The sequence below is a fragment of the Pseudorca crassidens genome, chromosome 6, assembly GCF_039906515.1.
Source record: "Pseudorca crassidens isolate mPseCra1 chromosome 6, mPseCra1.hap1, whole genome shotgun sequence".
NCBI classification, from domain to species: Eukaryota; Metazoa; Chordata; class Mammalia; order Artiodactyla; family Delphinidae; genus Pseudorca; species Pseudorca crassidens.
In genome coordinates this window covers 70,030,565-70,057,960 of record NC_090301.1, presented here as the reverse complement: position 1 = coordinate 70,057,960, position 27,396 = coordinate 70,030,565, and the positions used below count along the sequence as shown (strand labels likewise).

The 27,396-nt window shown below is 33.7% G+C and overlaps 1 protein-coding gene across 1 annotated transcript in view; it reads left to right on the top strand.

The window, feature by feature from the left end:
• PSMD14 (proteasome 26S subunit, non-ATPase 14) overlaps positions 1 to 27,396 on the top strand; it is a 95,030-nt gene that overhangs the window by 61,050 nt on the left and 6,584 nt on the right. Inside the window, exons 8-10 of the mRNA XM_067741743.1 lie at positions 11,147 to 11,254; positions 17,914 to 17,988; positions 21,177 to 21,302. Coding sequence (XP_067597844.1) covers positions 11,147 to 11,254; positions 17,914 to 17,988; positions 21,177 to 21,302 — 309 coding nt within the window. The remainder of the gene's footprint in view (positions 1 to 11,146; positions 11,255 to 17,913; positions 17,989 to 21,176; positions 21,303 to 27,396) is intronic.

Genomic DNA, 27,396 nt, shown 5'->3' with positions numbered 1-27,396 from the left:
CCAAAATCATACTATTGTGTATTAAGCAGCAGAACAAGGATACAAATCTAGGTCTATAAAATTTCAGAACTCAAGCTGTTTACTGGCTCTTTAATATTAGACAGTTATGAACAATGTAATTAGAATAACTCAGGAATGGAAAATGAGTACCATAGTCATTGCAGGGCCTTCTCTTAATTTACGTGTTTAGATATCATTCCCTTCAACATAAGTCAAGAGGAAGGAGCTGCAGTTTCTCAGAGTTCTCGAGAGTTCTGTGTACTATTTTTAGTAGGTATTATATATTAATTGATTTTCTCATATAGTATTTTTCTATTAATTAAAAACAGTTTAGACAGACTCATGTCTGTCAGCTTTTGTGACATCCCTAAGACCAAACATTGAGACCAACATAAAAAATAAAATGTACTATATGATAAAGAATCCATATCACTCTGTATATCACATAATCTTGGAAATGTTTAAAAATGATACAGGCGAAAAATCAATGATAATAACATTTGTAATTTAAATGGAGTGTAAGCTTATAGAAATTACCAGCGAGCTCCACTCAAAACTTACCAGTGAAATAGTTTTTAAGATTCTGTTTTAGTTTACTTGTAAAGAAAACACGTATTAAAATATTTTAAACTTCAGTTCTCAAGTGGTATGGTGGCAACCTCTTGCTTAATGTTTTGTTATCTTGTATATTCAGCCTACAGCTGGACTTAATCCAGCAACAAATTTAGAAGTAAATTCAACTTGTAATATGACTATACTTCTTCATTAAGGCAAAAAGAACAGTCACTTTGTGCAAAGTCATAAAACTAGCCTACAACCATGACTACTTTTGAGAACTAATTTTCTTGTCAGGATTCCTGTCAGTAAAATGTTCACATGTTACCTGCTAACTCCAAACAATCTTTGTGTCTGTTCTCTATTTTGAAAATACAATCACTAAAACCCCTTTATCTCAAATAAATCTTCACACTGGCTGGACTTTCTTGAAGATTTTTTTATTTACTTTGATTGGAAATACTCAATGGGCTTCTGAAAATGTGGTGTTTAGTTTCAGATCAACTCATCATCAGGTATTTCTTAAGTACAGCTGATATGCCTGTATGCTAATGGGGATACAAATTAAATAAAAAATGGTCTTAGTCTTTTTGAGAAGATAAGTCATATACATTTAGTGTCACTAGTGAGCCAGATAACATTCTGCTAGTTATGTGCTGGTAATCCTACACTGCATACTGATATAATACAAATTATACTGGTACTGCTTTGTTTCTGTAACTAAGTATTAAATTGGTTGCAAGTGACAAATGATTCAACAAATACTTATTTAGAACCTTTTATGTGTCAATATGCAATAAAATAGTACTTGTATAGCAAACATAGTAAATGCAGATTAAAAGTAGGCAGAAATCAGTGTAGACTGCATAAAGTAAATGAAGTTTGGACTGAATTTTAAGGACATCACTCTGTTATTGTTGTCTTTTAATCAGCGTTTTACAGAAAAGGTAGGGCTCTGAAGAGTAACTACAAAATATAGGAGGAAAGAATTAGGGAATGTATGTTATAGGAGCTTACCTTTTATTTTCAGATATCTAGAAGGTCATGTGTTTTTCAAGGTAAGGGGGAAAATATTTTACTCATCCAAGAAATTTTGTATTCGAAAGTTTTAAGATGGTGACAATTTTAAACTATTCCACTAATAGTTTTGTTTTAGCATTTTCTTATTGCTATTAAAAATTATATACCATAAAGGCTGGGCATAAAGTAAAGAGCACAGGCTTTGGGATCAGGCCTGTATTAGAATCCAATTTTTATCTCTTCTTTATAGCATGACCTTGAGCAACTTACCTAATCTTGAGCTTTCTCATCTATTAAACAGGGATTTTAGTAACTATCTCATAGTATTACATTATGAATATTATAAAGTGATATATGTAATCATTACAGTGCACATGCATATAGAAGGTGTGCAATAAATATCACTTTATTATTCTGAAGATTAAAATAATTGATACTTAACAGGAAAAACAACTAGCATATTTAAAAAAAATAGAACGTGAGCATTTCTGAAAATGTTGTTAAGAACAAGTCTATAAATTAATTACTAACTTGCTCACTTTAGGAAGATGAAGGTAATAATTACAAAAGAAATGAAAACTTTCCCGTTTATATTTTGTATGTTCAGACTAATTTAGGAACACTCTTCTGATTCAGCTGATTTTTTTATTGAGCACTTACTGTTTTTCCAACATATTTCTCTGGGGCATGCTGATGAAAAAGAAAATGAATATATTACTTTAAAATTCTGGCCTTTGAAATGATTGATGTGATTAAAACCATTTTGTGTTTCATTCACCTGTCTGTATGTTGTCTCTCTCACAAGATTGGAGCTTCTTTTAAGGGAGAAATGTTTCCATATCTTGGAATTGATGCAGTGTCTGCAAAAAGTAGTTTTTTTAAAATAAATGTATATAAGGTAAAATCAGGAATGAATGTTTCAGTGGTCAGCTAGCTGTTACCAATTCAGACTTTTAGCATATAAGAAAACTGCAACTAATTTTGTGAGGTTAAGTAATTTGTATACATTAGCGGTGATCACTTATTAAATGAGTGAAACATGAGATTGACAAGGTCAGTGAGCCAGTTTGTTCATAGACATTAACCTTGATGAATCCGAGCCTTGTGTAATCAGAGTTAGAGTTCAAGTTTATCATGTCATTTGTCTTCCAAAGGTAGTGAAAGATATTTAGAATAGCTGTCATTCATAAGATTTTCTGTTGATCAGTATCCCATAAAGGTTAATTAGGGCTGAATAATTCTTATCTCAAATTGTATATATACACATACCTTTCCTTTGCCTAGTTTTTCAGACTGAAAGAGAAAAATAGAAAATAGGACACATAAAAATTCTATTTCCATTCCTAATATAGCTCTGTGAGCATACTCATCCAACTCTTGGAACAAGGTTAGTTACTATATTATCTTTTGTTTGTGTCCTGTTTTTTACTCCTAGTATCAATTTGAAGTTTTATAACACTCTTAGACAATCTGTGAGGATGTCTAAGAAAATATTTTAGGTGCTAATGTGCATGTACTATTCCTGATAGACTTAATAGTCTTAAATTATAACATTAATTTAGCTGATAAATCAGAAATTGTCAGCTAAGAATTTTAAAGCAATTTTATGTTTAAAATTCTAAGAAGCATATATCTGATATAGAACTAACAGTTCTTAGTTTTGTTCTTTTAATTTAGAGCTTCTGTATTAGTAATATAATTTCTGAGCTAATTTATTATTGTTTAGTAATTGCTATGCATTTGAGTGATAGACATCTGCTTCAAATTAGTTTGAATTCAGCTGTTTCTGTAAAGATATAGGAAAACCTTTAAAACAATGTCCCATTATCTATAAGAATATTATTTATTGACTCTTTTGCCTCTTGAATGCTTTTCTTTCCCCAATCTAACGATCCCTGGTCATTCATTCAACAGACATTTATTGATCATTACTGTGTGCCAGGCATACAGTGGACACACAGGAGAGTAAGATCTACTCCCTGTCCTTAATGCCAGTGTTGTACCGGAAAATGGAAACTATGACTTTGTATAAAAGGCCTTTGCGTAGCCCATGTATATTAATTGTTTAAGATCATATTCAAATGATTTGACATTAACCCTTGTTAATTGTGAGGATGTTTCTGGGCCTGGGACTTAGTTTTGGCGGATTTAGTCTGTTGTTATCACTAATTTCCTGAAGAGGGTAGAATTGATTATGGTGGTGAATTTTCTTCTAAGTCATAGTTGATTATTATTCTAATAATCAGTAATTATTCTTAGACTGGTAGTAAGCTTTTCAGTAGATGCCCACTGCCACTTTTTACATGCCAGATAGCTTTTCTGTATACAGTTTTTATTCCTAATTAAACACAAGTCAGTGCTTTGTGGTGTTTGAGTGTTTCATGAATTCAAAACTGAGCGGTGGTAAGGAAATGGGAAGTATATATTTTGTAAAGCTAGTGATTAGATTTTTATAGATAATGAATTTGTGGGGGCATTCAGTGGTAAAACTTTATATAAAACGGTAACCAAAGGGACTTCACTGGCTGCCTAGAGGTTAAGACTCCGTGCTTCCACTGCAGGAGGTGTGGGTTAGATCCCTGGTCAGGGAACTAAGATCCCATATGCAGCGCAGTGTGGCCCAGAAAACCCCCCAAAAAACGTAACCAAAAATGCTTTCTTGGAGCTTTTCATTTTAATAGATATTTATTCTGCACCATATTAGGTGCCCCAGGTACTCTGCTGGGGAATGTATATTCAGTGGTGAATAAGACACAAACCTTGCTGTGAAGTAACTGAATCTAAGAGTGATCTTTTCTTGCATTTGTGTTAGGATAACTGTTACATCAAATAGCTTGGTGATGAAGAGTACTGGCTTTGGCATGCTGTGTATGTACAAATGATAGTGGTATCACTTACCTGGTTGTCATCTCATTTAATGTATTCAAGTCCTCGGAACCTCAGTTTCCTTATCCATAAATTGAGAATATTAATACCTACCTCTTGATTGTTGAGTATTAGACAATATAATTTCTATATGATATTTTAACAAGCCCAATAAAAATATGTAAAAGTGATAACATAGCAAAGTAATTGACCTTTGCATATTTTTCCTACAAAAAGGACTATATTTTTTGAGAGATGGCAGTCTGAAGGATATATTTGTATTTTTCTTTGAAGGTGATGTTAAAGCACAAGAAATGTATGTTAAGTCTTTTATTTCCCTTATCCCCTCCTTACTGCCTTTCTAACATGGGTGAGCCCTAGCCCTTAATCTCTAGAGCCTTTTATTCCTTTACTTTATGTGGGACTGTCAATAAGCATACCAATTGTGTTGATTTCATTTGTCTACTAGAGGGGAATCTGAAGTCAGTTGCTCATTTTATGTTGGCTGACAGAGTAGCCACCAGATAGCATTGGTACTCTGAGTTGGTTATCTGACCAGTGACCCAGAGATGCTAGTATCTTGTAGCTCATTAATAGTCCCTGAAGAGTTCAGTTTTTAAGTTCACTGTTTATTCATCACCTATAATTCTAGAAATACCTATCATAGAGGAGTATCAAAATTCTAGGCATATTGTCATTTTTTTAAAGAGATAATATTCAGTATAGCTGTTACATTTTTTCTTTATTTTATTTAGGAATTTTCCTAGGGAAATATGTCTTTAAATGTCTCTCCCTAATTTCCTGTTGGTATTTTCATATGCCAAATGTCTGTGGATACCAAATTTATAATTCTGATTTGATTTTGAGGGTGGCTTTTTTCTAACTTTAACATTGTATTGCAGTAGCAGTATTCTGCTTAGTTTACTGGTCAGGTTGAGTGCTACAAGAAGCAAACGCCAAAATGGGATTCAATCTGTCTGACCGTGTGGAAGGAGAAAGAGAAAGTAGGATTGGGTAGGAAGAGCGTCAGACTGCAGCATGTTCCTAAGAAAGTTTCAGCCAGGCTGTTGGGGAGTCCTTGAGACAGTTGTCCTTTAGAAGAAGCCCTTATTTGGCAGGAATGGCTAGGTTTGTAGTACCCCTGCTGTGCTCAGACATTGGCTGGGAGTAGCCCAAGGGAGGTTTGACCTGGGGTGAACCCCCAGAGGATCCAAAAGTGTAGCGTCTGGAGTTTGTGAGTCAGCTATACTCTCTACAGTAGGTTCTATTGAAAGGAGATCTGAGCTAGGCAAGTCCATGAGCACCATAGTTAAAAACACTGAGAACTATAGTGGTAGGTACACACATATTATTTCATTTAATCTTATCATTAAATGGTGTCATTCATGAGCAAATGGAGACATTGAGAAGTTAAATAACAGTTATCTTAGCTCAATAACTAGCAAGTGTTAGAACCAGAATTCTAACTTAGGCAGGCTTCTGACTGCAGAGTGTCTTAAGCATTTAAATACCTATACCATACTGAGTACATGCATACACTGTAAAAATTTTGCTAAATTTATTTTATGACATAACTATATTCTTTTTAGAAAGTTTCATGAATCTAAAAATGTGTAATTACCTTTCACCATACTAGTTTTTAGAGATCGATTTGTTTTTATTAAAGTATATATATCCAAAACGGTGGCTTTACTGTTTGCATTTTGATGCATGTCTTCACTTGTCAAAAAAAGTACGTTATGCTAGTTATACTCCATCCCCTTTTCTCCCAATATATTGAAGTTGTACTACAGATCTCTAGCTACAATAAGCAATTCTCCAAGGATGAAGAAAGAAAATGTACATACACATAGGAATTTCTTTTCCAGAGCTAAAATTGACATTTTATAAATAATTTCCATGTTGCAAAGTTGAGACTAAGAAATCACAGCAATTCAGTGATATGCATTTGGCATGAGTCAGTTTTAGTTCTTAGTGCTTTTCATTGGAAATGGCATAAAAAGTAAGATTTCTTTGAATTTTTTATGCCGTGGGCTTACAAGAGACATAAGATGTTTTTCTCTTATAGATGCCTGGCAGTGCACGGCAGCAGAAGTAACGAACTGGTCACAAACCCCAGCAGTACTTCCCAGGTCACATGCACCCTTAATTTTTAAAGAATCTAGAAACAACCTAAGCAGTTGATAACAGGTCATTTCTGGGTGATAAAGGGTATTTGATTTCCACACCTAGCATTTTTATAGTCATTTAGAGACTTATTTATGGTGGTGGGTTTATATGTGTTTAAATATGTAACCTAACTGGTCACTGAATTGTAACTCTTTTCTTTTCTTGATGTTTGACATTGATTTTGAGGTCTGAATTTTTTTTTTCAAGCTTTTTTTCTTCCAGCTCATTTTATATATAAACACTTCCCATAGTCATTGACTTCAATATAAGGGCAGCTGGGAATGCCAAAGGCAGCTACTGTTAAACAAAAAAGGAGAGGGGGGTGGGGAGGGAGATAAATTGTGAAGTACAGTATCTACTGCCAGAAGTGCTTGTGCATTTTTCTTTCAAACAGCTTTGAATTAAATTAATTTTACAAGCTTTACTTAAAAATTAGTCTCCTTTGAATGTAAAAATTGGGAACCATACATTGGTGCTTTAGAAATTTAGTCTAGTCCTTCAGTGACCTAGCAGTTGATATGAAAACATGAATTTAAAAATAAATAGCATATTGGATAAACTGTACCATACTCATGAAAGCAGCCAAAAAATTATGGATTAAACTGAATTTGAAAATAATTACAGTTTTGTGTCCTAAACCAGATTCGTTGTTAAAATGAAATGATAGGTCTTTGACCCTTGGGTGTGCTTGGAATAAATGTGGAACACAGTATTGTTTTTAAAACTATTTTGCTTTTATAAGCTAAGACAGATGTACAAAAAAGATGCAGTTTTTATTTTGTATTGGCAGCTTCCAAATATTTAGTATCTATTTCCAAGAATTGCAATTAGTAAAGCAACCATGGTACTGAAATCTGCACATCCCACAAGCTAATTATATTTGCAAGGTCAGAGTGAATACATATTTTCAGAAAAATAAAGGGTTATATAAATATGTGTCTTCTACTTGGCTGTTATATCACAGTTTGTTGATCTGGGGTATAATGTGTACAATTCACAAATTTGTCTGATAACAGAAAGTGGTGTGTGATTGTGTTTATTTTACTAACCAGTATATTCACAGCAATCACTTCCAAATATCTCTCCAGTAAAGATGTGTTAATTACAAAACAGACAAGGTCTTCTATTATATTAAAGCTACTAACAAGAAGACAGCAGGAATCACACATGTAAATAGCATCATCAACCCCTATTTTAGTCCTCTGTTTTGATCTGTGAGTTGCGCATAGACCAAAGGTGCTATTAAAGACTGAGTGTATGAAATAGGCAGCATTATATGAACAAAATTTATTCAACAAGAAAACAGACCTTTAACATGAATTTAACAAGCCTGAGAAATTATAAACTATCATATGCTGCAGATTCATGCAGTGATAATAAACAAAAAAGGAAAGTAAGAGGTTTCCCTAAGCTAGCCAAACTGCTAATGGTTTTGTTATAAGCTGTCTACTGTTGCAGTGACCTCTGAAAAGTCTCAAGGCACTTGTACCAGAAAAAATTAAATGGTCAGGCCAGTGAATGGAGATTCAATGTGGTGCGTAGGACTGCAGCATGGAAAGGAATTATAAAAGTCTAGCTTCATATTCCTGAAAATGTTTGTCATACTTTAGCTTGGAAGTTTTTGTTAGTACATATTAAGGGGGAGGTTTTGTGCAAAGTTTTTTGGCTAAATTACTTTTTGGATTTATAACCTTATAAGACATAAGCTGAACTGGTTTAATGTATATATACTTTAAAACAAACCATTTAGAAAATTCATATAGCCCCCAAAAATGAATTTTTCCCCTGCCCCCCTCCCATAACTTAATTAATCCTTGGGGGTTCTTTGTTCAGTCTATTGTATCTAAGATTTCTGTTCTCATCCATGGAGTGACCACTTTGCTGTCATTCTGTTGCATCATGCTGTAAATACATAAACATGGAGAAACGCCTTCAGCCTATACACACCTCCAAGTGCTCACCAAGGCTTTTTCTTGAATCTTACTATGGCATAATTAACACCTTCTTCACCCATTGCTCATTAGTGCACTGGACATTAAAGAGTCTATTTTGATAGGTTGCTCTAAAGGAGAAACCCACTTATTCTCACAGCACAAAAAGCAATTATAAAATTGTACAGAAATTAAAATGTAGACTATATTGCCATATTTATATTTTTATTGTGTACTAAATCTAATTTTGGTCTGCAGGTTGTTGAACATGTTAGTTTCCTTAAGACAGTTGCTATAGTGATGGCAGCAAATTCCTTTAATCTTGGTGTAAAGTGTTCATTTTCTATTGGCTTTCATATTGCTACTCAGAAATCGTCATTCTAAACATTCCATTTCATTTAGGCCATCATTTACTAGTTGAACAGTATATTAAATTCTTGAATTTTTCTCTTAATTTTAAATAGAATTAAAATTTCTAAATTTCAGACTGTTTTTAATTGATCATGATATCTCTTTAGCTGGTATTTTTATTTCCCTTTTATGAAGTTTCACACCTGTTTATAATATTCCAGAGAAATATTACAGAGATTTTTTTTGTGTGTAAAATAGCTGGTCTCCTGTTCTAGTTTGGAAGCATTCAGTATAAAAAAGATATTTTGTGATATATTGTGGAATTTTCATAGTTTTGTAGAAGTGTTCTTTTTCTACAAATGATACAGAAATCTTTAAATGGAATCCAAGTATTCTAAAAACAACTGGACCAAAATGATGCTTTGCTCTTAAATATTTACTGCTATTGGTTAGGGAAGCAATTCTTAATTTTGTATTTATTTAAGTTGTACATCTGTCTATCAAAATGGTCTCTTTTCTCTTCTTTAGCCTACATTTTATCTTATTTTTATGTGCTTTTTAGTAGAAAATTTTACTTCTATATGTTTTTAAACAGTTGTTTGAAATTATTTATGATAATATCTGATTAAAGCATGTTTGATAGTAGTACTTATTACTTTATGAAAATGATTAGAAAAAAGTTTAAGTATAAGCAAGAGATATAAACCTAGGCCATATTTATTTATACATAATTGTGAAAGTTAAGTCTGGATTACAGTTACTGTATAAAAAGAAAAAAGTTTTCACAAACTATTAAATCATGCATGTTCTGGGGATACTTGGTTTTATTTTAAGGCAAGAGGAATCTTTGGGGAAATTCAAACGGTTAGAAATAAAAGCAAAATTCAAAGTTTTGGGGTGGCGGGGGGGGGAATTACCGGAGTAGATGGAGGCCTTAGATTGAGTCACTTGTCATAGTGCTTTGGTGTAAGTTTGTATTCATTAGTACCGTTGACCCTTCATGGCAGCTTTTTAGAAAGGGTGATTTTTCCTTTCTTTCTTTCTTTAAATCTTATTCTTTAGCATATAGCATTTAGTAATACTTACTACAGATTTTTCAGACTTGATTAGATTCCAGTTGGTTTATTCTGGAAATAAATTTTTTTTAATCCCTTAGTATCCTCAAACTATAATTATACAAATGAGAAAGTCTAGTAGACAGTAGATTTTAAAACATTGATAAATCTCAGTTGTTTAGCACTTTTAAAGGCAAATCTAGAAATAACTGTATTACCCTGCTTTAAGATATTTTTATGTGAAGAATGTATTGAGTTTATTCTCTAGGTAATTGATTTACATTCCCTGGAAGAGGCATCTGTCTTAAGATCCCTAGTTCTTTACATAAAACTTAACAACATTTAAAAGCTTTAACAAGTTCTTTCAAATCCATGATAATGAACAGAGAAAAGCATTCGGATAGTATGTGATTCTTGTTCAATCTCTTAATATATGAGCTAAAAGATGATTTGTATCATGTAAGAATTTGAAGTGTTTCTCTACAGAAATATTGAGTACACCTAGGAAAAAGAGGATACCTATTGTTATTTCTTTACTATGAACTTAGGGCTGTATCATTCTATACCATGTTCCTGGCTTAAAGCACGGATGACCTTGGTTTTCTTGTATTGTGCCTCATATTCTTGACAGTGGCTTGGACATTTAAGGCCATCAGACAAGGTACAAAGTCTTTTATAGTCACAAGAAGTAAAAGGTATCTGACTAGAAGAGAATACGTGGAGCAAGTGCCTTGCTGGTTGTAATTTTGTTGTCATTTCAAGTACTGTGGTAGTATAATTGATGTGACAGGGCTGGGCTTTAGATGTGGTCCCTTAGCTTGTGCTCACTTTCAGTTTTAGTTTCTCTTTGTCATTCATTTTGATTAGGTAAAATTTAGGTGACAGACATATGCGCACCAATGAAGGCTGTTTGGTGTAAGTTTAGTAATGACGTATTTCAATAATAAAGATGCAAAGTTAATATTTTCCTTTACTGCTTCATGAAAATTGCAATAATTGGTGTCACCTTACATTACAAGATAGAGGGTGGTGTGCTGATGGTGCAGTCAGCAGGAGGTTCTTTTTTATTAATATTATAATTAAATGATTTTCTGGAAATAGGCCAGAAACAGATGCAAGTTGATCATGCCTTGTCCAGTGTTGCTTGGCACCATCACTTGCTTTTTAAAAAAGAGATGACCTGACACCTTGTTTTTACAGGTTGTTATTGATGCCTTCAGATTGATCAATGCTAATATGATGGTCTTAGGACATGAACCAAGACAAACAACCTCAAATCTGGGTCACCTAAACAAGCCATCTATCCAGGTAATACCTGTATTTGATATGTGTTAAAACTGTTTTACATTTTAAAAGCCTGTTATAAATGACCATTTTAAGATCCAGTACTTAGCATTTTAATTTGTTTTGCAATTAATTTTTCTTGTGCTTGAAAAGGAGATTATGGAAATAGTGTTGCAAAAGTTAGATTTGCTCACATATGAGTTTGCTTTCAGTGAAGTCTTTAAACTTTCCTAACATAGTTTGAGGACACCCTTTTGGGGGGCATAGTAGAGCCTTAATCTTGAGAGTACCTTACAGCTTTGCACGGTTAACACTGTAGTAAAGGACTGATAGGGGTTTTAGGTGGAGTGCGTTAGGTATCATGGTATCATTATTGGTTTGGTTAGTAGACATTTCTTATAGTAGTAAATAATGGTAAATTATTGTATACTTTAAGAGGTCCCCAGAAGCAGTTCCTAAATAGTACTTAAATATTTTTACCTTTTTCTTTTTTCTTTTTTTGCCTTAATCCCTACTTTTAAAACAAATCATATAAAACACAACTACATATTTCTTTTGATTAGAGTTTATATCTTGTTCTTTCTAGTGATGTCAACCACCATTATTACAGTTATTCAGACACTTAATATCCTCCTGAGTGATTAATGTTTTCTTTGTATCATCCACATGCTTCATTGTTTTTACACAGATCTTTATTGTCTGCAAAAATTATTTTAAATGTGTTTTTAAATGCACCACAACCTGTGTCTATATAGTTAATTGCTTCTCTGAAGATTAATTAAAAGGACAGAAATACCGTGTTTGGTTAAATAGAACACATAGGACAGAGACATTATAGTAGCTATTGCTGCTCCCCTTCTGAAACCTTGCTCTGTCATATGATTGTCTCTGGGGAGTTGTGGCTTTGACAGTTAAACTAAGCTTGGTTATACTTTGATAACTTTATACTTTTAGATGCTTACTTTTTCAGCAGTCACTCATCTGAAATCTTCATCAAAGTGAAAAAGTTCTTTCAAAGGATTGAGGTGTGTTCCTTTTGAAAAAATTACTTAGAAGCCAGGGAAAACTGCAAAGTATAGTGAGTATGATGAAATAAGCTACTAGTGTTTTTGATTGGGTACAGACAAGCCCATGCTTGCATGTTCCAAGAGAATATATTATTGGACCTGTTTAGCCTGTGATAATGACCTTTCTTATAACCCCCATAGCATCATACTGCTTCATTATTTTTTTGCAAATATTATTTTTTTTGTTAAGTAGCATCTCACAGTCTAAGATCATTGTGATTACTGCATGGTGTGTTTCTGCCAGAAGTTTTTACTAATTGCAAGTCAACAGCCACCTGTTGCAGATTTCATCTTTTAAATTTAAACACTGGTTTTTAACCTTAAAATTTGAGTTAATTAAATAATTAAAATCTGTTTCTTTCTACATCAGTCCAGTTTGTATTTTTACCTTATAGTCTGTAATTTAAGGTGAACCTTATGAAGCAGGTTCCAAACCAAAGTTAAAAGGACCTGTGTATATAACAGCTACAGCGTCATTGTTTTCCATTTCATTTTAGTTTGTTTTGGCTTCCAATTAAAATGTATATATATTTATTTCAAAGTTTTTATAGCGTCCATCAGGAAAACATCTATCTGGGTGCTTTACAGTTTTGAGACAATTCCAATACTGAAACACTCAAATGGGATCAAGCCAAAAAGTGACGGAACAAAGGCACACCTTAAAACAATTTCTTAGTTTTCTAAGACAAGCTAGAAAGAAAGCATCCCAGAAGAACTTGAAGTGAATGGTGATATTCATAATAGAGTTTTAAGATGTGTTAGCAGAATCTTTACCTCAGGGATCAGAAGCCTTTCAGAAAGGCCGTGCCTTTTATTTTGAAGGAAAGGTAGTTTGTATTTAGAGGGATCTTATTCCTAAACCAGCTTATTACTGGTAGGAATAGGAACCTAACAGGTACCATCAGCACTCATGTGGGTGGTTACTAATGCTTTTCTAACACTGATTTTTTTTTACTATCATACTTAAAGTAGGAGGGGAAATATTAGGGTTATACTGTAGACTACTATTTAATATATTGAAGAAAGTTCAAAATATGTTAAGAAAAAGATTATAAAATCACATATGCAAGTTCTCCTTTTTGAAAATATATATTTTATAAACTGTGCCTATATATTTACAATATGATATTAGTATTGATTACCTTTAGGTTGTAGGGTTATTGAATTTTTTTTCTTGTTTTTCCTTCTCTATATTTCTTAAACTTTCTACAATGAAACATATATTGCTTTTAGAAAATGTTATTTTTAAAGCACTAATAACAATGTTGAAGTATCTGCCACAAGACAATCTAATAGACAAAGTTTATGTGAACTTTCATGTTTTAAATGAGAAGTCATTAATAATCCTGATAGAGAGGGAAGAGTATAATGCCTGTACTGTAGACTTTTCTATTAATATATGTGACTTTGTATTATTTTGTTCTTGGAACATTTGACCATTATTGTCAAATGTATAGAATTGAGAGTTAGCAAGCATTTATTTTAGTAACTAAAAATGTAAAACTATTCCACTAAAAATTGTTCAACAACATTTCAGATGCTTAAGGGCCACAGTGTATATGAAGACTGGTTGTCAACTGAATGGAAATTTAGTAGCTGTTGATGCATAGATGCATTATACTAGGGTTATGAACCTCTAAGTGTAGCCCTGAGTACAACTGCATTGTCTAACACAGTTAAACTATTTGAAAAACATTGTTTTCGGTAGTTGTTAAACAGTTATAAAATAGTTGTACTAGAAGGAACCATTGTGATGATTTTGTAGGTGAGGAAACTGAGGCCCAGCAAGTTTGTGATTTGCCTAGCTTATCCACTGAGTTACTGTAGGAACTAGTACATAACCAGAGTTCCTCATTCTTTTATACTATATTTGGAAGTTTCATTAATTCATTAATTTTGGCATAGATAATGTATATATACAGCTCAAAATTCAAAAGGTATGAAAAGGTATTTAGCAAAAATTCTTTTCTTCTTTTGCCATTTGTGACCCAGTTCTCCACCCTAAAGGGAACAAAGCACATGTTTTGTTTCTTTCCAGAGCTATTATATTTATATAAAGAAAGATTCATTTTAAAGTATGATTTACTGGATTATATTTAGTACCACATTTTCAGTTTATCAATGTAAAATAATTTAAGGCAAACATATATCTTTAGATCTAAGTAAATATGCCTTTTTTAAGAGCATGAAACTTTTTTAACCTATCAAGAACCTATAAATAGGTTATTACATAGTTCATAAGCTGTGTATTTTATAATATGCCTGCTTTTCCACAGCAGTGAGCAAATGGAGTTGTAACTTCTAACCTCTTCTCAGTAGGCTGGACAATGCCAGTGAAGTATTATTTCACCGTAATGATTATTTGTGTGCTTTTCTTTGAATTTGTCATACCAACAAAATTATAAAGCTCTACTCTAAAGATTAGCTTAAAGAAACATAGAAATAACCTGGAAGTTAATCAGTGGGATCTCAAAACTCTGCTTTGTCTAGTTCCTCCTCCAAACCACTCTTTGTCTAGAATAAATAGCATCTTAGACTGATAGTACCAACCTAGGAAGAACTTCCTACTTTGAAAGGTTGGCAGCCTTTGAGCAAAGAAAACAAGGGTCAGGATATCCAAGAAGCAAATAAGCTAAGTCCTGTTAGTAATTCCAAAAAGTATTGTCCCAGAAACAGTGCTCTAAAATGTGGCTAGCTTCCCAGGTCAGTCACTGAAATATTATTTAGCCCACAATATAAACACTATAGAATAGAACCATGCTTTCTATGAGAAACTGTTGCAGATTTCAAACAATTAATGAATGAGCTTCAGGACAATATCCTGTTTTAATGAAGAATTGCCTGAATTTTCCTAAATTCACCATATGTTTGTTAGGTGTAAATTTAAAAGTTAAGTATTGATGTTTTGAGAAATTTCCTGATTATGTAACTTCTTTGTCTGCCTGACATACTATGGCATTTGCTAGTATGTTATGTTTAATTTGCAATTTGACCCTGTCAAAAGGCTAGTCTCCCCCTTGGTAAAGCTAATCTTATATTTGGTGTATGCTGTCACAACTTGTAATTCAATGTCAACTAGAATGGGGAATTTGAGGTAATTTGTTTTTCACTGAGCTAAATAAAAGAGCCTGTGCCTTTGGGTTTATATGGAAGGAGGACTGTACATGGCCAGTTTACCTATGATTTGGGATGAATGTACTTGGGGGCACACAGCAAGTGAGTAAGTGAAATTGGGAAATGGCTTGAGGATATCATTTGATTTAAATTTATATTTGTTTTATTATTGTCCCTGCTAATCTTTCATGCTGCCTGTTAGTTGTACTACTTTCATCTAAATAATGTAATTGAAAATCAAGTAGGTAGTGCCTTCAAGTTCCAAACTGTATATTTCAGCAGTACAGTTAATCTCCAAAATGTGGACCTATCTGTGTGCCCATTTGTCTGACTTCTGTATCTCTTGGCCATACCTGTTATTAGCTTTATGGCCACTATGTAGAATTATATAGTTGAAGCACTGCATAAAGGTGATTGGATGAGAGGGCAGTTGGCACCTGAAATCTAGCCTAAACTTTGCTCTCCAGCCAGGCTGAGTTTGCTTGGAGCACTGGGCACCTTTTTCTAATTCTTCCACCCAGAGGATGCACTTCCTAATTTGCATAAAGGTGAGTACAGATTAAGGGAGGCACTGATTAGCTCCACTTTTTGATTCACACAGTACAGCATATCTAGGCACTGAAATTTAATTCACTATTCCTGATTATTATTGAAATGAATAAGGATTTAATAGATACTCCTAGTACTTTAATTTCATATAGCAACCATTTTATTATAGCAGATGTTAGGAATATAAGAATGGATTTTTGGGCTTCCCTGGTGGCGCAGTGGTTGAGAGTCTGCCTGCCGATGCAGGGGACACGGGTTCGTGCCCCAATCCGGGAAGATCCCACATGCCGCGGAGCAGCTAGGCCCGTGAGCCATGGCCGTGGGGCCTGTGCTCCGCAACAGGAGAGGCAACAGCAGTGAGAGGCCCGTGTACCACACACACAAAAAAAACAAAAACAAAACAAAACAAAAAAGAATGGATTGTTATAGTATATACCTAAAATGGGTTAGTATTTGGTGGAGCGATTTTTGCTAGCAAAGTTTAAAAATAAGACTATGCTTTGTTTTCATTCTGATCCCTGACGTACAAAGACTTAATTTAAGAATTTCCTAAGATACATTGTAGCATAGTATGATAGAAAAAAACATGGGCTTTGGAGTCAGAAAAACTTGGGTTCAAATCTCAGCTTTGCATTTTATTAGGTATAAACTAGGACAAATTGAGATTTGTGTCTTATTTCCTCATCTGTCAAAATACAAATGGAACCAACCTACCTTACTGGGTTGTTGTGAAGATTAGAAGACTTATTGTGTAAAGCAGGTGCAGGTGCTCATCAAATGTTTCCTTTCCACCCCTTCTTCTACCTCAACACCTTAAGACTACATTGTAAAAATCCAGTTATTAGTGTGGTGGTTGTTTTAGTTAGCTTTATCTTTAGATTCCTGAGAGTTAGCCCCAAAGCCCTTTTTGTTTTTGTACTTGAAGATATGTCCAGGGTGTATTTCTGTACTTTAATGTCTTAGAAGGCTGACAGAGGGGTCCACAGAAACTGTTCTGGACCTCATTTGAACCTATGTAGCTAGAGTTAGACATTTGTGCAGCTGTGAATGGATTACAGCACATGCAGGATTATTGTTCCTTAATAAAGCCATGCCATTAGCTTCAGTTTTTATGATGATTTGACTGTTTGTCTTGGTGATCAAGTACAGTGGAAAAATTTCTGCTTAGTGAGGTTGCCTGAGACTGGACCCACTAAAAAACAAACTCCATTTCGTTAATTTGGAGACATATGCAGACACAGTTATTTTTTTATTTTATTTTTTTTTTGCGGTATGCAGACCTCTCACTGTTGTGGCCTCTCCCGTTGCGGAGCACAGGCTCCGGATGCGCAGGCTCAGCGGCCACGGCCCACGGGCCCAGCCACTCTGCGGCATGTGGGATCCTCCCAGACCAGGGCACAAACCCGTGTCCCCTGCATCGGCAGGCGGGCCCTCAACCACTGCGCCACTGGGGAAGCCCAGACACAGTTATTTTTAATATGTTAGAACTGAATTAAGAAAAACGGAAACTCCAGATTAATGTTGTGGGTGAAGGAATAATTATATTATTATGTCTTTTTAGGCTTTTCTTTTGAAATAAGAAAGAGCCTCCTATGTAGATAATCATAAAATCAGACTTAATAAATTATGTATTATTTATAAATTATGAATAATTAGTTTATAGGTTAGATTATGATGAGGTCAAATCATATCTCTGACTCTGAGCAAGGCTACTAAAACTGTTGAATTTGTGCGGCTCTATGTCATGTTTTAAAGAATGTGTGCCCTGTACCTCTAAACCTCACTTCTAAACTCGTAGCTGAGAAAAAAATAGTTTAATATTTACTTAGGATAAAAAGCTATTTTTAGAAGATGGTAAAGGTATTGTCTACAGGATATGTCAACAGTTTCAAAGAGTTGTATTTTATTAGATGAAAAATACTAATTTGTCCTTCTAATCATTTATCTATATAGGCGTTAATTCATGGACTAAACAGACATTATTACTCCATTACTATTAACTATCGGAAAAATGAACTGGAACAGAAGGTAAGCTTAAATTTTTATCTTAGAGGTGGAAAAAAATCTATTTCAAACAATTTAAACTATTACCTGGTATATTTGAATTTAAATTGTTGACCTCTTTCATTGATGCATTAAAATATTTTTTCATTCCTGATGAACTGTAGCATAAAATAAAGGAATATTTTATTGGACAAATTGAGAGACATTTTACCTTATTGGTAGGCGCTAAAACAGGAGAGGAGGTAGGAAACAAACATTCCAGTTTGGTTTTATGATAAATTATAAAAATCTTTCTTCTAGTTCTGCGATTTTTCTGATTAATTTATCTTCTCCAATAAAATGGCCTTTTGTTACTAAATTGCTAAATAAATAGCTTTCCAGATTTGAAAGGAATAAATTAGATTGTAATTGTGTAGTGCTTTTTAAAAAAAGTACCATGGTTACTTAGGATAAACTAAAGGTGAGTCAAAAGGGAAATGCATTTTAAGGGTTTTCAGATATTTAGATCTAAATTTTTATACCTTTTTATAGTAATCAAATTTGATGACTTTAAAAATTACCTAGCGTCTTGGTAGATTAGCATTCTTTAGTTTCTACTATTTTAGGATTATCTCAAGAACAGTTTTTCTCTCAACTAATTGGAAATATTTAAGTCTGCCTACTGCTTTTTGAAATTACAATCTGAACTGCTTTTTTTCTTTATTATTACAATTAGTCATCCTCCAAATAAGCTTCTTGTATTTCTTGTATTTCTTGTATTTCTCTCTGAGAAAGACTTAAAAAATTTGAAAGAACATGAGTACTATTGACAGCCCCTAAGTTTTGATTTCTACATGCATGCTGAAGTCCAAGCATAAGTAATCAGTAGTAAACAAGACCTTTCTTACTAGTTGAAAGTGTTCCCCACAAAGTCACCCTAGAAGGGATTCTAGTGATGGTGTATGGGAGTGGAGTTAGAGGGCTCTCCATACTACTCCCTCTTTCAACCAGATCATCTCCATTTTCAGTCTTATTTATATATTGTGGGCAGAATATGCTGTATAAGATTTTCTGAAGTTTGATAAACAATTGTTTTAAAAGTTCAAAGCCACCAGTAAACTCACTCAAAGGTCCTAGGTGCTTGAGCATGACTTTGAGTGAGGGGCTGCAGGGGACCAGTTCTTCCTTGACCTGAGGGGAGACACAGAGCCATAGTTCTTCCTTCTGCTTGCTTTTGTCCCAAAGTTCATATCACCTGTGGTAGATTTAGTTGATAGCTTGAAGTACATTTTCAACACTTATTTTAATTTTATGTAGAATAGGTACAGGCTGTGGGATAAAAGGATACCACTCAGACATAAACTGAAAAATTCATTCAGATATATAAACATTTTATCAGTCTGACACCCAACTATTTGGAAATATCCATCTAATTACATCAAATTTTCTTTTTCTTTTTTTCCTTTATGGTACCCCATGAACTTAGCCACCATCCTTGGTATAAAAAACACACATATAAATACTTACATAAATTAATTAATATTTTGTTTATGTTCCTAGTATAGCTCAGTTCAGGTGCTTTCTTGATACTCAAAGCCCTGCCTTTACTCTTATCTCACCAACCTGTATACTTAACTCCAAGTGTTACCTGAGGGGCCCAATCCAGTCTTTGTCCAGGCATGGTAGAATTATTCTTCTGCTCTGTGGGAACTTTCTTTGTTTGCTTCTGAAGTGTAGAAAAATCCAATTCTCAACACTTAATTATAGGTAGCTTTATAGCATAGGTAGTTGCAGCAAAATTTCCTGAGGATGTATTTTCTAAAACACTGTCACTGGCGAAGATGGGAAGCATTCCAAGAAATTCGGGTTACATGTGCAGGAGTTTTCCAGTTTTTTTCCAAACTACTCTTGCTTCCATGGGCCCTAGGAGGGGCATGGAGGAATATGGATCTTTTGTGTCTTGAAAATTCTCATAGGTGATTTTGACATGCAGCTTATTCTCCAGCATAAGGAAAACTTTGTACCACTTTTAGCTGCAAACCTCTAAACAAATAATTGTTCTAAACTAAACTCATACACTTCCGACTATGTCTTTAGATCCTCATAGCTTGTGGATCTCACTTAAAGTATACTGGTTCTCATAGCAAAAGAACAATAGTCATTCTGTAGGTACCGTTTTTTTTTTCACATTGCATAATTTTATCAGTCGTTTAGAAAACTCTTCTTATTCAATGATTATCCTCAACTGAAGGACATTATAGAGTAGGACTTTTAAGAAAAACTGTCTTAAGACTCTGAACTTGAAAACTTACGAACTTCGAAGAATATGTATTCAGAATTAGGAGTCCAGTTTGAGAAATAATGAACTAAAGTGTTTAGTTCCATGATCACTACTAATAGGGTCTGATCCCAGTTTGCTGATGTGATTGCAAAGTGGATGGATCTGTGATTTCCTTCCCAGTTTTACGACTTTTCATTCTGGTATAAAGAAGTTCAAAAATTTTAAATTATAGATGGAGTATTAGAATTTGAAGAAAATTTAAAGATTATCTAATACAAGCCTTCAGTTCATAGATATGTAAACAGGGACTCAGAAAGATTGACACAGTCATTCAGTAAATGGAGGCATTTACCTCCTTATCTCGGCATTTGAGAGCAGGGCTATATGAACTATTAGAAATCCTGTGTGTAACATAGTAGTTTCATTCATTCAACATATGCTTATTTAGTATTTGCTATGATTAGATCTAGATTCTAGAATCTAGACCTTGGTAATCTTGAAATAAACAGAGCAGAGTCCTTGCCTTGATTTCTCTTTAATGGGAGAGAAATGCACTAAACAAGAAAACAAAAATTTCAGCTGTTTATAGTGTTATAAAAATAATAAAGCAAGTTAAGGAAAGAAAGATGTTTAGATAGTATGGGGTGGCTTTATTATATAGTGGTGAGGAATGGCAGCTATATCTAAGGAAGTGAGAAGTGTAAGCCATAGAAAGATAAGAAAAATAGCCTTTGAGGCAAAGGGACAGCAAATGCAAAGGCCATGAGTTGGAGTATTCCTTAGATTTTATTAATATAAATTTAGAAGGATACTTATTAGAGTTTATTTAAATTAATAAAATTAAACTTAAATTCATTAATTCCAAAAGTTGTTTGTAAAGTTGTTTCTCAAGACAAATAAAGGAAATTTTCTCAATACAGGAAAATAATTAATTTTTCTTTATATTTTTTAGATGTTGTTAAATTTGCATAAGAAGAGTTGGATGGAAGGTTTGACACTTCAGGACTACAGTGAACACTGTAAACACAATGAATCAGTGGTAAAAGAGATGTTGGAATTAGCCAAAAATTACAATAAGGTAAAAACTTACTTTCAACATTTATTTCTTATAATCTTTGGAATATATATGATTAGATATCAGGCATTGTATAAATATAAATAGTTAAGAGTAGAGTGGCCTATTTTGTAGACCAGATAGTAAATATTTTAGGCTTTATAAGCCATCCAGTCTGTTGCAGCTACTCAACCCTGCTGTTATAGTGTAAAAGTAGCCACAGACAATACATAAAGGGAGGGATGAGTGAGGCTATGTCCTAGTAAAACATTATTTACTAAAACAGGGAGTTGGCTAGATTTGACCCGTGGCTTATAGTTTGCCAACCCCTGTTGTAAATAGCTTTACAATTGAAATCTCTTCATTATTCAGAGGACTTTTTCTTGGAAGGGAAGGAGGAACAAGGAGATGTGAACAACAACAGCATTTAATACTTGATAACATATAACTTATTTTATGAACTTCTCTGTTTTTCATTTAATACGTATTTATTAAAAACCTGCTATGTGCCAGGTGCTGGGGATATGGTAAAAAAATAAGACCTATCCTCATGGAATTTATTTTCTGGTAGGGGAAACAGAAAGTAAACAAATAAACACAACATAATACATTGTAATTAGTGCTGTGAAGACAATAAACAGGATGATGTAAAGAGTAGCAAAGGGAGACCACTTCATATGAGGATGTAAAAAAGTTACATTTTTCACAATCTCCTGAAAATATTTATTGTATGCTAAAGTATATGTGGCCATGATAACATTTTGTTTATAGATTTATGTTCTTTTACAATTCTGAAATTAAGAGAATACTTGACCAAGACTAAAATGTATCTTCTGTATTGTATCAGTTTCCTAGCATTGCAATCACAAACTACCATATAATGGGTGACTTAAAACAACAAATTTATTCCCTCACAATTCTGAAGCTAGAAGTCCAAAATCAAGGTACTGATAGGGCCATGCCCCCTGTGAAGCTTCTAGTGGGGAGCATCCTTCTTTTTTTTTCTAGCTTCTCTTGGTCCCCAGGCATTCCTTGGCTTGTGGCAGCATAACTCTAATCTCTAACCAGGGTTATGACTTCAATGTATCCTTTTAGGGGGGACATGATTCAACTCATAACATGTATTTTTCAACTTTTTTGACCAAAACCCATATAAAGAATAGATTTTACATTTGACCCAGTACCTGCAAATGTATATGTATGTGTGTATATATATTGAAACAAAAGTTTTATGAAGCAATATTTACCCTTATTACAAGTGGTTATATTCTATTTTCTTTCTCATTTGACTCAATTTCATACTGTTTCAGTTATATACATACATATTATATACATCGACATATAGTTTGCAACCTATTAATGGGTTGAAAACCTGCAATTTGTAAAACATATACATACTATACAGTGTTATGCTTACAGATACTTATCAAATATCTTCTGTACAATTTGCAGTGGAAAACAGGGATCCTTCCTTCATTTTTAGGAAAACAGGGGCATTAAGAAAAGTTCATAACCAGAGTACTTGACCAAAATTCGTGTGTTTGATAACACCTTAGTATTCAGATTGTCCACAGACCAGCTGCATCAGTATCACTTGGGATCTTGTTAGAAATGCAGGTGTTTGACCTGCTAAATCAGAATCAACATTTTAACAAGATTTCCAAGAGATTTGTATACTCATTCAAGTTAGAAGTTAGAGAACACTGCCATAGAGAAGTCCATGTGAAGTCCTGTAGAAGTTCAAAGGCTTTTGCTTTCAGCTGGTACAGACCCAGGATGATGTCTTTAGAGAATAACATTTGAACTGGACCTTAAAGCATGAATAAGATTTGGACGTACAAAGGAATGTTACCCTAGGCCAACTGAACATCATGAGCAAGACTAGGAGACAGAAAAGCAAGGGCATCTTTAGGAAACTGTGTTTGGCTAGAGTACATGAGAAGGGTGTACATAAAAGGGTGAATAGTGGGGAATAAAGATTTTTAAAGTTACTGAAGTCAAGTAACAGAGTTTGGAGAATCATGATAGAGTTATTTTTGATCAGGGGCATGGTATACCCAGAACCTGACTTTAGAAACATAATTTGACAAGGCTATAGAAGAAAGAGTGTTGTAAGAGGAGATTTGAAATGGAGATTCTATATTTAGGAGGAGCTTGCTATTACCCAGACAAAAGGTACTAAGTGTGTGAATTACTGTAGTGGCAGTGGGAAGGGAGGTATCAATAGACTAATAAAATAAAACATGGTGCCAGTTGGATAGATAAAGTAAAAGAAGAAGGAATCAAAGATGAGTTAAATGTCTCCTGCCTAGGTGACCAGAAGTATGTTGGTACCATTAACATTTCCAATTTAAGTAGAAGTAGAAAGATTGAGAAAGAAGATAAAGAGATTAAACAAGCAGGGAATTCCCTGGCGGTCCAGTGGTTAGGACTCTGCACTTGCACTGCCGAGGGTGCAGGTTCAACCCCTGGTCAGGGTACTAAGATCCCACAAATCGTGGCTCGGCCAAAAAAAAAAAAAAAAAAGTTTAAACAAGCAGTTTACTATGTGGGACTAAAAATTAATGGTGGGGGCTAGAGCTTTTGGAGACAGTTAAAGTTGATATTGGTTGGCACACACCAAAAAAGTAATATTTTACTTTTTAAATTAAACACATCTTACAAAATAAATATTAACCAAGAGACGGTGTATAAGATTTGCCAAGTGTTAACAACAAGCCTTTTGAGAGAATTGAACTTTGAAAAAATGTTGATGGGCCCATACAAGCTAAATTCCAGCAGAATTAGGTTTGGCTTTGAAGAGCATGCCCTGATTTATATGTAGTGTTCCAGCTGGAAATTCCCATTGCTTCTAGATTGTAGGGAAAATATATATATATATATATTTAATCTTTCTAGTGTATGTTTTCATGCTGTGGAGATTAAAGAGAAAACAATAGTTCATCCTATTTAAAACAGTTAACCTTTTATAAATTAACCTTTAAAGAAATTTAAGTTATTATTCAGCGGACTGTAGGAATGGTTTTCATTTCTCTGTAACATTACAAGTTTAAGTAAATTCTTATTGGTACTACTGCCAGGAAATAACCTATTTATGGTTACTGCTGCCCATCCACAGAAGTTTTTGCTATTTTCCAGTTTTAAAAAATCTCTGAAGTACTCAAAAATTTGTAAGGTTTGGTTATAAAGTGAAAACAATGTATAAGCTGTGATATGAAGGAGTCCAAATTTGGGGCTGTAATTCCCTCTGTGATTGAAAGAGAATGTGGTGGAGTTTTTAGTAACACTTAAAATATAAAAAGAAAGGCCCATACAACCAGTTCTTCATAGTATTCTTTTTAATTGGTTGGTGTTTTAAACTAAGGTAATTACTGTTACGTGCCAGTTAGCTCCTAAAGTGAAAGAAGGTTAGAAAATAATTAAATTCCTTTGTACCAACTTTTTGATTTCAAGTCTGAAGTCCACGCAGACGTTCTGCTTGATTATTAGTCATTGATTTCTCTAGTTACTGAACTTTAGCACCCACAACTCTTTTATTCCAAATCTCCTAGTTTATTCATGCCAAGATGTATCAGTATTTTAATATTGATAACATTTGATTGGATATTTGTAAATGAATCTGCCAGTGAAAAAATGAATTGTAAAAGACTTTTTTAAGAATAGCATAGACACATAAAAGTTTGCTTTGTTTTCAAGCATGTAGCCCTATAAATTCAGAGATCTGACAGTTTACTTTTCAGGTAGAAAAACTGCCTACTTAGGAACCTGAAAGAAGGTTTGGATGCAACTTTTATGTAATTACATACAAAATATGTAATTATATGATTACATTTGGTTTATCAAAGTAGCTGTATTAAATAAGAAGGTCTTGTTTTGTGCTAGTGCAATAAGATAAGAAAAACAAAATAAGATATAAATATTGGGAAACCAGGCCAGATTATCATTATTTAAGTATGATAGGATATGTTTGCAATCAAGCATAGAAATACATGAAACTAAACTAGAATACTATTAGAACTATTATGATTGAGAATTATGTAGCCATGCAGTTACATAGGCTGAAACCAGTTGAAAAATATAAAAGGCAGGGCTTCCCTGGTGGCGCAGTGGTTGAGAGTCCACCTGCTGATGCAGGGGACGCGGGTTCATGCCCCAGTCCGGGAAGATCCCACATGCCGCGGAGCGGCTGGGCCCACGAGCCATGGCCGCTGAGCCTGCGCATCCGGAGCCTGTGCTCCACAACAGGAGAGGCCACAACAGTGAGAGGCCCGCGTACCACAAAAAAAAAAAAAAAAAAAGTATATATATGTATATATATATATATATAAAAGGCAAATCAGTTTACAGAAGCATCCAAAATTACAAAGTATTTAGGAATAACTACCATAAAAAATGTAAATGTTTAAATATGTATATATGACTTCTTTGAAAAATGCTAAAAACATTGTGAATAAATTCCCATTTCCAAAAGGAAGACTTAGTATTTGTAAAGCTGTGGTCAAGCTTCCCAAAGGTTACTTTAGTGCTAGTAAGAATATCAGTGCTTTTAAATTTTGATAACTTGACAGTAAAATTTACCTGCAATAAAAATAACATTTATTAAATGCTTATTAGGAGTCAGACTGGCAGAAAATATTTGTACCTATAACCCAGAAAAGGCTAGTATCCAAAAAGTACATAACAGACAAAGAATTCCTATAAAATATAAAGAAAGGATAATAAATTGGACAACAGAGCTGGAAAATTCACTGAAGATGAATGGCATATAAACATGAAAAAGAATTCAGTCTTATTAAGTATTCAAAGAAAAAAGTTAAAAGTACAAGATTTTTTTTTCTTTTCAAATTAAAAAAAATGGTTTGGGAGAATGCGCCACTAGTGGGAAAATAAAAAAGTGATATATGACATTTTTGAATGCCATCTCCCATTTTATCTTTAAATTTTAAGTGCATATAACTCTTTAAGCCAACGTGTTCTCTTTTAAGGATTTATTATGAAGAATGAAATTCTACAAGTACCAACTTAGAGAAATATTTAAAACTTGATGTTATGTGTATAAAATGAAATTGTGTAACAATATGAAAAGTCCCTACTATGTTACCTTCCCTCCATTTTTCAATGATACCTCTTTGTCTCACATATATCTCAACGTATTATGCTGTTAACAGTGTCACCTCTCAGGTGGAAGGTAGGGGAATTTTATACTTTATGTAAATCCTGGATTCTTTTTAGTTTTTGCACTAAGCAGGTGTTATTTATATCTATTGTGTTAGCTTGAGGTAGCAATGGCTTAAAGAGGATAGGAATGTACATCTCTTGCAATTCAAGTCCATGTGAAACTTTGAAGTTATTACATTTACATACCCAGATATCTCCATCTTTTGCTCCACTTTCCTTGTATTGGCTTCCATCGTTTAGATCTCCTCATGATTCATGGTGATTGCTAAAGCTTTAGCCATCCCATCTGAGTTCCAAGCAACAGGAAGAAATGCAAGGGCAAAAGAGAGAGACCTCTCAACTAAATCAATTCCTGTTCAGGATCCTTCCTATAAGTCCCACCCAGCACTTCTGATTATATCTCATTGGCAGAACTTAATCAAGTGGACATACTTTGCTTTGAGAAAGGCTATATAGTCTTTTACCTGGGAGCATTACTGCCTTTAATAAAATTAGAGCTATATTATAAAAGAAGATGTGTATTAGGTAGGCAACTAGCAGTAGACTCTGCCATAGAAAGTTTTTTCAACAGTCTAAACTGCAGTTTCTATTATACATACACACACTTGTATGGGCACACACATGATGTTTATTTTATATCTCTATTTTATATAATTATATTTTAAAATTGGATTCCTTATAATATTTTTAGAAGGAATTTACGTATTCTGGGTCACTTAATAAATCATGGATTTGGCTTTATTCAAGATGTGTCATTAAAAAGTAATGATTTCCCGAATTGCCATGAATGTTGCTTTGAGGTCTTTGGAGATAGATAAGACTGTATTTAAGTCACAGTTTCATTGCTTATTGGCTGTGTGGCTATATTGTCCCCATCATTAGTTGGGCACACTCCTTTTTTGTATATTTCATATTGCATTATAATTTGAGATTTACTGGC